The following is a 12,674-nucleotide window of genomic DNA, read 5'->3' on the forward strand; positions in this document are numbered from 1 at the left end:
TATAATAGCAACGCAAGCAGGTATGGCGGTGGTCAGAACTCACGCATCGTAAGCTGCCGCAATGCCCGGAGCCGGACCTTCCAGATCGACTCGATCGACTCTACTCCGGATGTCGTTGCTTTCGCGCACGAGGTTGCCAAAGTACTTTCTTGCGACCTCGTTCTCTGTTCGGATCTTGTCGGTCTCCTTCTTGCGTTCTTGAAGCTGTTCCATGTTTCGCTGAAGGCCTTCGCGGAGCTTATCAGCAGGGAACTTCAAAGCTCGCCGGACTTCAGAGCTGATGCGTGCAGAATTGGCGTGTGTGTAGTCAAGAGCGGCCAACTGTGCGGCAAGCTTTGAGCTAAGCCGTCGTGGAAGGGAGTGGGGAATTTGTGAGATAGCGTAGGAGACGCCAAGGGCGACGGCAAGAATAACGCCTGGGATAAACGCTCTTCGCAGGTTGTTGGTGCCGACGAGCTTCGTTGCTGTGAGAGCGCCGTCGATCCATCCGGCCCCGCCGATCATGCGTGAGCCGACAACGCCAGCGACTGTGACTGCCATGCTTGTGCCAGCAACCTTTTCTTGACGCTCCCAGAGGCTCGCCAAGTCAAAGAAGTCCCACAGCTCCGGCTCAAAGTCGACCTGTCTCGCGAGCGCGTCTCTTCGGCTCTTGAACATTTTCTCGGATCGGAACTGCAGGTCAACATATTGGTCGCCCAGATGTAGTATGCCTAGCGACTTGATGCTGCTGACGCCATGGACAGTCTTCTCCCGTGCCCGTTCTTCGCACCAGCGTACTGTCTCAGTGATCTGATTCAGCATTGCCGTCTTCAGATCTTCAGCGTAGCCATATGCGCCCAGTACACCAGGATATTCGACGCCGAGTTCGCTTTCAGCAACTTTGTTAATGGAGTCGGTAAGTGTGTTCCTCGTCAGGTTGTAAACTTCGTTAGTCGTCTCTTCAATGTTGCCTGCAACGGTCTCGTCCGCTTCTGTGCGCGATTTCTTCGACGCTTCATACTCTGGTTCCAGTTTGCGGAGCTCTTCAGTCACACGATCAAGTTCGGCTTGTGCCACATCTTTATTGACAGAGGCAAGTGTGCTGAGGTCGCCGAGAACGTTCATCAAGTACGTCTTTGCAGGCGCAAGTTTTGATCGCGCACGTTTCTCGAGCACGAATCGACGCAGCGACGCCTCGAGCTCGCTGAAGTCGTCCAATGCCTCTTTCTCCTTTCCTTTGCCCTTTTTCCGATCTGGAGGGGAGCCAGGCTCACCATGCTTGCCCTTAGGGTCGCCATCATCGTCATTGTCTGATCCATCGCCGCCGTCGGCAAAGGACGGGCCTCCAGAAGCGCCTCCGCCACCGGAGCCATCACCAGGGGCACCTCCAGGAGCTGGACCGACCGGTATAGCATTGCTCGAGACGAAGTGTACCAGCTCAGACGACTCCTTGAACGTCGCAGGACTAAGATGTGCAACTTGCTTCAGGATTGTTTCTTGGCAACGCTTCTTGTCGCGGATCTGATCGTACCCGTTCACAACCATGAACATGTACGCCTTCTCCCGTGCTGCGTTGAAAATGAACTCCTTCGCAGATAATGTGAAGTGGTTGGCTGCCGAGACGACAAACACCACGACGTCAATCTCCTCCTGTCGCGCGAAAACTGCTGTCGTCTTTAATGAGTCGTTGTTCAGTCCCGGCGCATCAATCAGTGCAATGTCGACGACTCCATTGTTCAGTAGCGATTGGTCCACCGATCGTGCATCTCTGATGTATATCTTGCACATTTGGTATCGATCACTGTCCACAACGATATCTTCGAGCTGCTTGAGCTGATAGACGTGGTATGTGCTCTCGTCATTTCGGTCGTATACTATGCCATGGGGGATGGCATGTACTTCCTCGAGGTTTCCGTTTTCCCGACAGTCCAGTACTTCGCAAAAGATGGCTGTGCATGGTTGCTGGTCCTCTGGCAGCACTTTCCGGCGGAGCAGAGCATTGCAGAAGGTGGACTTTCCTGCGTTCAAGTCTCCCGTAATGAGCACCTTGCTTGACGTATCCTCAATCCTTTCCCGTAGCGCAAAGAGATGTCGCACGCTTTTGTTGATCTGATTGTCCAGCAGAGCAGCAACTGACTGCTTCTCCAGTGAATGTACGATGTCCGACTGCGCGAGTCCCTCCATCTTTAATTCGATCTTCAGAACTGAGAAGTCCTGTGCAAGCTGAGGTGTCACGAGTCGTGGCTCCGTTGCTGTTGCACCCTCGCGCCTCGCTGCATCTGTGCTGGACTCCGGCTCCTTCCCAAGCGTCGTACCCGCTCGCCTGGGCAGCTGTGGCCTTGGAGGCGCTGAATCTAGGCTGTCAAGATCGAACGTGGTCTGCGTGTGCGCAAGGCCTGGGCGTGGTGCTGGTCGTGCAGGCGGCGGTGACGGTGGTCGTTGTACGGTGGGGTAGTGTGCCGGCCATGTCGTGTTCATCTCTTGTAGATTCTTCAATGTTTGCACTGTCTGGTTGATGGCTCTCCCCAGTGCGGTCCGGTTTTGATTATAGTACATCTGATGCACATGCGCTGCTAATGCACGCTTCTCATTCTCCGACTCTGCGTTGGTCTCTCCAGGCCGCACTGGCGTAAGCGAAGGTGTAAAACGATCTGAAGTCGGTCCCGGATGCCACGAGTTCTCCATGCTATCGCCGCCCGTGCTGCTTCCTCCATATCCAGAGTCATCGTCCAGGAGTGCCTGTAACCTCGCTGCCGCCTCTGATGTTGACCCGCTCCCGACCGTCATATATTGTGGCCGATGCTGCGAGCGGCGACTGCCCGCGCCATCGCCACCTCTGCTTCCTGAAGGCCCGGCGGCTCCATCTCCAAAAGGATTATTCGAGCTCATCGTTGAGGTCGCGCATTCGTCAAGTCATCTCGCGTGGCGATGTTGAACGAGTAGTAGTTGCGCTTCCCTGAAATGCTGGATTGTTTTGCCGTTGCACTGATGATGTCTGTGCGGATCGCAGCCGCTCGGCGTCCGATTGGCTCTTTCTCCACGCATGTGCTCCAGGCCAGCGATAGAGGCATCCAACAAACAGTCCAACTTTGTTCCCGATAACAGGCAGCCACTGTTTACTCGGTCAGCGCGTGGCCGGTTGACAGTCGCACTGTCGAGCGACGACATACTGCAGCACATCTCACCGGAGGCAGTGGACGGGCGCTGATGCAGAGGTAACCGTCCAACATGAACGTATGCAGACCTGTCTTCAAGCCGATGCTATATGGCGCTAAGCTTGGAATCATAGGTCATTGAATGGGCCTTTGGCAAGCGCATGACGCCAGCAGAGCGTCTGCGCAAGCATCAACGAGCATTGGAGAAGACACAGCGAGAACTCGACCGCGAACGAACGAAACTCGAGAATCAGGAAAAGAAGCTTGTACAGGACATCAAGAAGAATGCAAAGAATGGACAGATGGGCGCAGTGAAGGTGCAGGCGAAGGACTTGGTGCGCACTCGAAGATACATCCAGAAGTTCTACCAGATGCGGACACAGTTGCAAGCGATTTCACTACGGATACAGGTACGGTTTTTGAGGGCGTGCTGAAGGATTGCTCTAATGTGATTACAGACCGTTCGCAGTAACGAACAGATGATGCAGAGCATGAAGGGTGCGACACAATTGCTTGGTAGCATGAACAGGCAGATGAATCTTCCGGCGCTTCAACGAATAGCAATGGAGTTCGAGAAGGAGAACGATATTATGGACCAGCGACAGGAAATGATGGACGATGCAATTGACGACGTCACGGGCCTTGAAGATGAAGAAGAGAGTGAGGAAGTCGTGGGTCAGGTCCTAGATGAGCTCGGAGTCGACCTTGGCCAACAGGTATGTGAAATGTGGCAGAATGAACGAATCCTTGCATGACAGCTAACGATACCTCCTAGCTCGGTGAGACGCCCACGGGCCTGCAGAAAAATGCAGTTGGCGAAGGTAGAGTTGCAGAAGCAATAGGCGGCGGAGACGCTGGCGACGACGATCTCCAAGCACGACTCGACAGTCTACGAAGATAACGACACTTATGAGTTCTTTGACAGCCAGTAGGCCATTTCTCATTGCTTTCCCACAATACCGCGGCTGGCATTGTAGATTGGATATCACGCGAGAAGTCTAGAAGCATCAACAAGAAGATTGCAGCATGTCCCGTGATTGATGATCAATACCCTGCCATTTCCATGCTTACCTCAATGGATGACCGGCTTGGCCGCAGGCCAGGTACTTTGAACGGCGCACCCGTAGTTTTGGTCGGTCGAATTATGGCGGCGGGGTCTGCATAACTGCTTGTAGACGGTCTCTATATTTACTCTGGGCCGTTTGGTGTTCAATCGCGGCCGCTGACAACGGCTCTGAGCCCCGAGTCGATCTCTCCAGACATTGTGACGAGATCGGACCGCGGACGTGTAAGGGTGGTGCGGAGTGGTGTTAAATAGGCGCGGGGACAGCTACCAGGTAGAGGGTATTCTGCATAACTTGTGAGGGCCTAGACGATCCGATCAGAGCTGTGGAGCCGCGCCGCGACACACGAACGGTGCTGCAGGTTGGACACGCAGCAGCGATGCCGCGCTGCGGTTCTGCACACGTTCTGTACCGCGCCGGCCACGTACATGGAGGCATTGTAGAGTGAAACACGCATCCGTCAGCGTGGCATCCCAGTCGAAGCGAATTTCGGCAGGTCCCCTACCCCATCTGTCCGAGTCCGTCGTTGCGTGTCGCACAGCTCGCGCGGTGGCAGTTCCTGGAGGGCACGGAGTTTGGGCCACACCGAGCCGCTGCACACTGATTCAAACGACACATCCACTCGTTCGCCGGCTCAAGGGACGTCATTCTGCTCCTCACGGCGGTTGTGACCACATCGACGACCGCTTGCCAGCTACAGTACTTGTCGCTCACACAGACAAAGGCCTGCCATTGATCGCGCTGCAATTTTGTTTGCGGAAAGACTGCTTCTTCATTGTTGCTATTGGTAAGCCGCGCCTCGTAGCACCGAGCGAGCAAGCTGTTGGCTTGGTCAAGCAGCACTTCCCAGCTCCAAGCGACAAAGCACCCGCCAGCACGACGCCTGCAGCCAGCACGCACCCGTCCGCCAGCTCCTGCGCCGTCGCCGTCACAGCACCGCTGACAGCGTCAACTGCGGTGTCGCCAGACGCTCACTGACACCCGCATCGCAGCCGAGCGGCCGCAGCTACTTTCGCCACTGTTTCTGGTCCTGACTCTCGAGGCGCGCGTTCTCGGAGACATTGCAGCCTGCGGGATTGACGCTTGCCCCGCCCCTCCCAATCTGCGACAGCCGCCCACGCTCCATCCTCCGACGCCGTCAGATACATGAGTGGAGGCACGAACACGCAGACCACGAACAACGTGGCCGGCAGTAAACGGCGCAGTCTCTCAGGCCAAGGAGGACTGCTGGGCAGGATGTTTGGCTCCAAGGACAGCAACAACAGCAGCCGGGAGCAGATTGACACGCACGGCGCCAATAACAGCAATAACGGCAACGGCAGCAACAGCCAGGGCAACAACGCCAACCAGGGCGGCGACGGCAGCGGAAACAATAATGGCAATGCTTCTCCACGCAGCCCCAACCTAAACAACAACCAGAACAACTCTATTCCTGAAGAAAGCCAGGATGGCGTGAGCAACGAGCTGCGCAGCCCGACACGCAAGGAGGCACCCGAGGGCAACGCGAAACGTCGCAGCAGCGGAGTCGGACGCGCAGGCGACCTCTTCAACCGCGCCAAACAGGCTCTTAGTGGCAGCCCAGACAGCAAATCCTCACACCAAACTCCGATGCAGAAGCTGGGACGCACCGATCCTGCCCTCAGCGTGCCTGCGGGCTCGCTGAACAATTCGGCGGGAGAGTCAGTGCCTGGGCCACGATCTACGTTCCGTGTTGGCGTCACCGAGGATAAGAATAAGAAATGCAGACGCACGATGGAAGATACGCACGCGTATCTGTACAATTTCCTGAGCACTCCCGCACCATTCCTGGGCTCCGAAGGTTCCTCGAGCAAACGGCTCTCGCAATCGCAATCCCGCGACTCTGCCGTGTCCGACAGCACCCAAAACAGCAAACAAGATGTCGTGGAGACGGATAACGGATACTTTGCCATCTTCGATGGCCATGCGGGCACGTTCGCGGCCGAATGGTGCGGCAAAAAGGTACATTTGTTGTTGGAGGATATTATCCGCAAGAATCCAAATACCGCCATACCCGAGCTTCTTGACATGACCTTCACCACTGTCGATCAGCAGCTCGAGAAGCTTCCCCTCAAAAATAGCGGCTGCACGGCTGTACTTGCTGTACTACGCTGGGAGGATCGGATACCCAATTCGCAGTCTGCAACAGGGTCAACAGCGCTCGCTCCTGCGACGGCTGAGTCTGGAAATGTTGAACGCACAGCTCAACAAGGTAAATATTCGCATCTACACAATGCTGAAGGCAGCAGCCCGCTGACTTTAATAGCTTCACGTCAACGAGTCCTCTACACCGCCAACGTGGGAGACGCCCGAATTGTCTTGTGCCGCAACGGCAAGGCGCTCCGCCTCTCGTACGATCACAAAGGTAGCGACGAAAATGAAGGCAAACGAATTGCAGGCGCTGGTGGACTGATTCTCAACAACCGTGTCAATGGAGTGCTCGCCGTCACTCGTGCCCTTGGCGATGCATATATGAAAGACCTTGTGACGGGGCATCCATACACCACCGAGACCGTGATTCAGCCCGATATGGACGAGTTCCTCATCTTGGCATGCGATGGCGTAGGTCTCTTTTCTGTCGCCACAATGTGATATCTTGCTGACCTTTGCTAGCTCTGGGATGTCTGTTCCGATCAAGAAGCTGTGGACCTGGTTCGCAACATTCAAGATCCGCAAGCCGCCTCCAAAGCACTTGTCGACCACGCCTTGGCCCGCTTCTCTACCGACAACCTGTCCTGCATGGTCGTGCGTTTTGATAACAGCAAACTGCAAGCCACGCAACAGCAAAGTGACATCGGCGTTGAAGGAGACCCCTCTAGTAAAGGTGGTGTTACTGAAGCAGACGCCATTGTCAGCGAGAGCAAAAAGTTCATCGAGCAAGGTGGCGATCCCTTAGCGCTTACGCTGTCGCAGCCGACTACGAATGAGATGATGGCAGAGGTTGAGCGTTCTCAAGAGGTCGGACCCGAGCTGAACCCCGCCGCGCTCGAGCATGCTCGTAAGGACAACAAGCCTCCGAAGATGCACGATGGGCCCCCGACGCCAGCCACTGAAAACCCGGCCAACGGTGCCAATATGGCGAATGCCATGCTGGAGCACAACGTTGCAGCTGGCGATCACCAGATGGGCAATGCTGAAGATCAGAATCAGAATAATGGTCAGCAGCAGCAGCAGCAGCAAGGAATGCAGCAACAGGGATTGTCTCAGGGCGGGCAACAGCAGAACAACCAGCAAAACTTCCAGCATGGCGGCGAGCAGCAGCAGCAGCAGCAGCAGAGGTAACGAGATTCACGAAGTTCATTGGAATGCACATAGGATGAATGAGATTATGAGGCAAAGGGTACGGCCAGGCCTGGGTGGCAAGAAATCAAAGGAAAGTGTGGTTTTTTATCATGAATGCACCAGTCTCAGCGGAGTCCTCTTTTTCACGGCGCTTCATGAAACATTTCGGGGCGCGCAGTGCAGTGCAGTGCAATGTAATAGCAATAGCTCACATGATGAATCATTGATGGCGAAGGGAGAGAGCGTGTGAGTGAGAGGTAGCAAGAAAATGATTCGATTCCTGAGCTTTTTTGCAGTGCATGTTGTCAGAGTATGCGCGTGAAGTGTCATAAGCCTTTTTCTTATCTTAAAATCTATGGCTTGTAGTACTTCCTCCAATCATGGACGTCTTCGAACCCGAGCACATCGATGATTTTCTTATTGCTGAGAGGTGCCTCCCATTCTCCCATTTTCCTCGTAATTTTCACATTTGGGCAGGTCTCTTGCAAGAACTTCTCAGTCGGGACTGTTGTCGTAATGGTCGAATTCGTTGCATTGAAAATCTGGAAGCCTAGACCAGACTTTTCGATTGCTCGCCAGCAAATTTGACCTAGGTCGCGGGCGTCAATGTAGGACCAAGCGTTGCGTTTCCTGGTATTCGGTTGACCAACATGGCGAGGGAAATCTCTCTCGTATTCGTGAGGTTCGATCACGTTGCCGATGCGGAGGGCGTAGATATCTGCTCCGTAGCGACGGGCAAAAGTTCGAGCGGTCTTTTCGCCACAGATTTTGGATAGGGCGTAGGAGTCCATTGGATCGACGTCGTAGTCTTCTTCCAACGGGAAGGAATGATAGTCGTAATCGCCTTCGGCGAAGCAGACGCCGTAGGTTGTCTCGCTTGATGCGATGATGATTTTGCGGACTCCCAGTTTGCAGGCTGCTTCGATTACGTTATAAGTGCTTGTTACGTTGGCTTTGAAGCATTCGTTGTCGGGGACTATCATGTTTCGCGCGTAGGCTGCGAAGTGGATGACGACGTCTGGTGGTGGTTCTGGGTAGCCTTGCTCGTAGCCATCGGTCATGTCGTAGTGGGTTGTGAGCGCAGTGAAGACTTGACCACTGTCTTCGAGGTTGGTCTTGAGGGTGAAGACGCCGGCATTGGGATCGGGGAAGTCGACGAGGTCGAGATTCAGGACCTGCGTAAGCTTAGCATCGGTGCTGTCTGCTCCATTGGATAGCATTGCATACCTTGTGTCCACGCTTAAGGAGTTCTGGAATCACATGGCGTCCTGCCTTGCCAGAACCGCCGGTGAAAACGATACGCTTTGGAGAAGTCATATTGGGCTCGTTGGAGAAAGATGATGCAGAAATTCGAGTTTGATGGGAAATTAAAGACACAGCATTTAACCTACCTTTGGATTGGCATCAGACTAGACATTTAGACGCCTCTCTCGGCTGATTGTGCCGCGAAAGATAGGTGAATGGTGTTGGCTGCGGTTCGTGTCGTCATGGGTCGTCGATCCCGACTCCGAGAGCTTCGACGGAGCAAGCTTCAACTTCTTTCGGTCTCTCGAACCAGCGATCAAGTTTTTCCTTGAAGTGTCAACAGCGAACCTCCTGAATGGACATCAGCTCATCCATGGACAAATCGACAACACTTGATCACAGATGACGCCCAATAGGCTGGTGCGCTCGCTCTTCCCATCACGCCTCCGCGCGACCAATGCCACGACCATCACCACCTCGCGAATCGCCGCGCCATCGACTGTGGGATGCCGGGATCCGCATTCGTGTTTGAACAGCAACTGCAGATGCTTCGCTCAAGTCAACGATATCGAGCCATGGAATCGCGACGTTTGGTTTACCAGTTCTGCTCCACGATACACATCACCTGATCAGAAGGGCGACCACAAACCACCAGACGAGAGAACTGTCAAACTGGGCAGAACGGTGCGGAAGCTACACGAGCGGCTTCCTACTCTGCTCAAGGAGCCACTGCCTTCGGATATCCTGTCACCCAGCATCTCATTGCACCTCTTCCCATCGACACACCCGCACCTTCCAACTGTATCGGGCCGAATAGCATACATCGCTGCCTTATGGACTGCGCCGGTTGCTTGGGGACGCATGCCGTTGATCGGAAATGTCAAACTCGATATTCTTGCGGAGCGCATGGTGCAGCATGGCGGCACTGCAGTTCCGTTGGGGCAGCGTGAAGAGAAGCTCATCGTGAAGTGGAAGACCTGCGGAAAGACGTCACACCGAGATGGTACGGGAGGCATCTATCGAGGCATGGGCCTTGCCGCAAAAGATCCCGTAGAGAAGATCAGAGGCTTCATCGCAGGCACAAAAAGTGGTGATCGGGACGCCCGAGCGCGAGACGAGCCAGAAGAATTTCGCGGGATCTTCATCTTTGAATTTGATGAAGAGGGACGCATTCGAAAACACACGATTGAGCATACCGAAGAGGGTGGAGACCATGACCGCATGACCCGAGTCGTGTCTGTGACAGACTGGTTGTTGGGTCAATTCAATGGCAAGAGGAAACACGAGGAACCGGCTCTGGCGTTGTGCGAAGAAAGACCGAATGGAGGGTCAATACATTTGATGGACAGACGATACCGGCGTTGATTGGTTACGATGAGCGTAAGTGATACCCAAACTTGAGAGGAAATGGATGCTTCAGAACTTGTACAATGCATTGGATCGGCGTAGAATTTCAGGCAAGTCTGTTACTACGCCAGGGCATCCCCACTCGACTGTACACATATGTACCTACGAAACTACTTCATGAAAGCAAGGAGGCTTCATCTCCATCTCCAGAGCAGAGAGCAGGCGTTCTTCGACCCGCACAGTATGCTGGCGAGCAGATACAGGTAGATCCCATGTCGCAGCATTATAGCCACTACTCCAACACTTACGTCCTACAGACAAGGCGGCTCGGCTCCGACCGACTCCAAAGCAGATAGCGACTGTCCACTCCGAAGATATTGACTAGTCGCTGGCTCCGCTCAGTAATCGACTCAACGCATGATCAACCAGAGACCCTTCGGCCCGCCTCGCAACGAGCACGCTGTTCTCAAAAGAAGGCCCAAGTCCGTCAAGACAGCATGAAGTAGCTTCGAGAGTTCTTGGCGCAGCAGTATGTTGCACATAGAGCCCCGGTATAGGCCCGAGACGTTCGCCTATCAAGCTTCGACTGCCGAGAAGGGAAGGAGCTTTGTTGCAGATTTATGCATACGCGATGCGTCTCTGCACGTCTGCCTCACTTCGCCAAGCGGATTAGAGTGCTTCTGCAACGCTTGCTCTTCCTTAGATGAACAGAGCCGCCTTGGTCCGTCTTGGTCTCCAACGTCCGTCCAGTGCTGTGCCTTGCAAACAAATCGTCAGTGGAAGAACTAGGGTCGACATCGTACAGTAAGCGCACCTTCTCAACAAGGCTATCCTCCGCTTCGAGGTACATCTTATGGCACACGCGATTGCGACGATCCAGAGATACGGCCGTTGTTGTTCAGAAACACGGCGGGGTAGAGTCTGGATGTCCTTCAGTGGAAGCGTGAATACGAGGCCAGAAGCAAAATAATACCGCTTGTGGAAGGAGATCAAGACATTGACATCCACATACCTGTGATCTAGCACAGGTCGCGAAGAAAGGCTGCATACACCAGCACACTGCAATATGGACGAGATAAGGCGCGATCAGACATCGACGGTCAGATTGTCAAGATGGCCTATAAGTATGAATGTCAGAGACTGCAGACTCTCAAGTACTCCAGCTCATCATCTCTCAGGTCCTTCCAATTGCCCGATCAACGCACCGCCGCCAGAATGAGGTTCTCAATCTTGTCCATCAATGCTGCCATTGCGTCTCTCGCTTCGGCAACGGCCGTCGACCTCACCAAGAGAGATACACCTCTCGAGGTCAAGTTGACGGCTACTGGCAACTCCAAGGTCAATGTGGCGGTCACCAACACTGGCGCCACTGAGTACAACTTGTTCTACAAGGGCTCCTTCCTCGATGCCGAGACTCCTGTTGACAAGCTGTCAGTCTCCGGTACTGCGGCTAGTAAGTACAATTTTTCAACATGGTTATCCTGCTGGAAACACTAATGCTTTCCTCGCAGAGGCTGAATTCAAGGGCGCTCTCCTGCGCATGAAGACAACGGACCTTTCCGAGGATGCATTCCTTGCCATCGCTCCCGGCCAGACCATCGAGAGCGAGGTCGAGATCGCCGAGCTCTACGATGTCGAAGCTTCTGATACCTACACCGTCCAGGCTGCAGGTCTCCTGCGTTACGCCGAAGCTGGAAGCACGGTACTCACCGACGATACTCTTGCCTACAGCAGCAATACGGTCGACCTCGAAATCGACGGCGAAGCAGCACAGCGAGTCGCTTACGCCATCGCGTCCCCCGAGAGTCTCGAAAAGCGTACCGTGCTCTCCACGAGCACTTGCTCAAGCACCCAGCTCTCCCAACTCCGCAGTGCTCTGAGTTCGTGCCAGTCTCTTGCAAACGCTGCTGCAACTGCCGCGACCTCTGGATCAGCAAGCAAGTTCCAGGAGTACTTCAAGACGACTTCCACTTCTGTCCGTAGCACCGTGGCAGCGCGCCTCCGTGCTGTAGCAAGCGACTGCGGCTCGACCATTTCTGGACGCACCACAAGCTACTGCACAGACGTCTACGGCTATTGCTCTTCCAACGTGTTGGCGTACACTCTCCCCGCATACAACTACATCGCGTACTGTGGTATTTTCTATTCCGGCCTTCCAGCACTTTCGGGTACTTGCCATGGACAGGATAGGGCTACCACTGTTTTGCAGTAAGTCAATCGTGTTCAACATTGAAATTGGATGTTAATACTGACATTTTTCTCAGCGAGGAGACTCAGTAAGTGCTCTGCCGATCCAGCCGTTCGATGCCAGATATCGATCAGGCTAGATTTCATAGGGAAATCAATGATGAAGCATACAGACACGATACTGACTACTTCTACAGTGCACCTGGTGTCTATTCTCCAGGAACGGACGACCTTGGCTACGGCTACGCGAACGCCCAGAGACTCACCAGCGCCCAAGCAGTCCTGAACGCTGATACCTATGCACTCTACGCCAACGCGATCTACTTGGGTTGCTAGATGACGGATCGCATTCGGTGCTGATCACACACAGACAGTAGGTCAAAGGGCTGCTGAATGT

General features: G+C 54.3%; 6 protein-coding genes across 6 annotated transcripts; 4 read left to right on the top strand and 2 right to left on the bottom strand.

The window, feature by feature from the left end:
* Positions 1-39: 39 nt before the first annotated feature.
* On the bottom strand, positions 40-2,868 carry RHO25_004329 (uncharacterized protein; the record flags this gene model as incomplete). The annotated part of the gene is made up of 1 exon (XM_023595251.2): positions 40-2,868. One exon carries the CDS (start codon positions 2,866-2,868, stop codon positions 40-42), a length of 2,829 nt encoding a protein of 942 aa, XP_023457050.1.
* A 339-nt stretch (positions 2,869-3,207) lies between these two features.
* On the top strand, positions 3,208-4,035 carry RHO25_004330 (uncharacterized protein; the record flags this gene model as incomplete). Its single annotated transcript, XM_023595252.2, has 4 exons — positions 3,208-3,213; positions 3,269-3,544; positions 3,593-3,850; positions 3,910-4,035. 4 exons carry the CDS (start codon positions 3,208-3,210, stop codon positions 4,033-4,035), a joined length of 666 nt encoding a protein of 221 aa, XP_023457814.1.
* Positions 4,036-5,344: 1,309 nt separating this feature from the next.
* Positions 5,345-7,498, top strand: RHO25_004331 (uncharacterized protein; the record flags this gene model as incomplete). The annotated part of the gene is made up of 3 exons (XM_023595253.2): positions 5,345-6,428; positions 6,483-6,778; positions 6,830-7,498. The coding sequence occupies 3 exons, from the start codon at positions 5,345-5,347 to the stop codon at positions 7,496-7,498; spliced, it is 2,049 nt and encodes a 682-aa protein (XP_023457813.1).
* A 353-nt stretch (positions 7,499-7,851) lies between these two features.
* RHO25_004332 (uncharacterized protein) lies at positions 7,852-8,815 on the bottom strand (the record flags this gene model as incomplete). Its single annotated transcript, XM_023595254.2, has 2 exons — positions 7,852-8,673; positions 8,726-8,815. The coding sequence occupies 2 exons, from the start codon at positions 8,813-8,815 to the stop codon at positions 7,852-7,854; spliced, it is 912 nt and encodes a 303-aa protein (XP_023457812.1).
* A 330-nt stretch (positions 8,816-9,145) lies between these two features.
* Positions 9,146-10,108, top strand: RHO25_004333 (uncharacterized protein; the record flags this gene model as incomplete). The annotated part of the gene is made up of 1 exon (XM_023595255.2): positions 9,146-10,108. The coding sequence occupies one exon, from the start codon at positions 9,146-9,148 to the stop codon at positions 10,106-10,108; it is 963 nt and encodes a 320-aa protein (XP_023457811.1).
* Positions 10,109-11,203: 1,095 nt separating this feature from the next.
* RHO25_004334 (uncharacterized protein) lies at positions 11,204-12,613 on the top strand (the record flags this gene model as incomplete). The annotated part of the gene is made up of 5 exons (XM_065602547.1): positions 11,204-11,214; positions 11,269-11,543; positions 11,602-12,298; positions 12,355-12,366; positions 12,475-12,613. The coding sequence occupies 5 exons, from the start codon at positions 11,204-11,206 to the stop codon at positions 12,611-12,613; spliced, it is 1,134 nt and encodes a 377-aa protein (XP_065458619.1).
* Between the last annotated feature and the right edge of the window lie 61 nt (positions 12,614-12,674).

Source organism: Cercospora beticola, chromosome 3 (assembly GCF_033473495.1).
Source record: "Cercospora beticola chromosome 3, complete sequence".
Lineage (NCBI taxonomy): Eukaryota > Fungi > Ascomycota > Dothideomycetes > Mycosphaerellales > Mycosphaerellaceae > Cercospora > Cercospora beticola.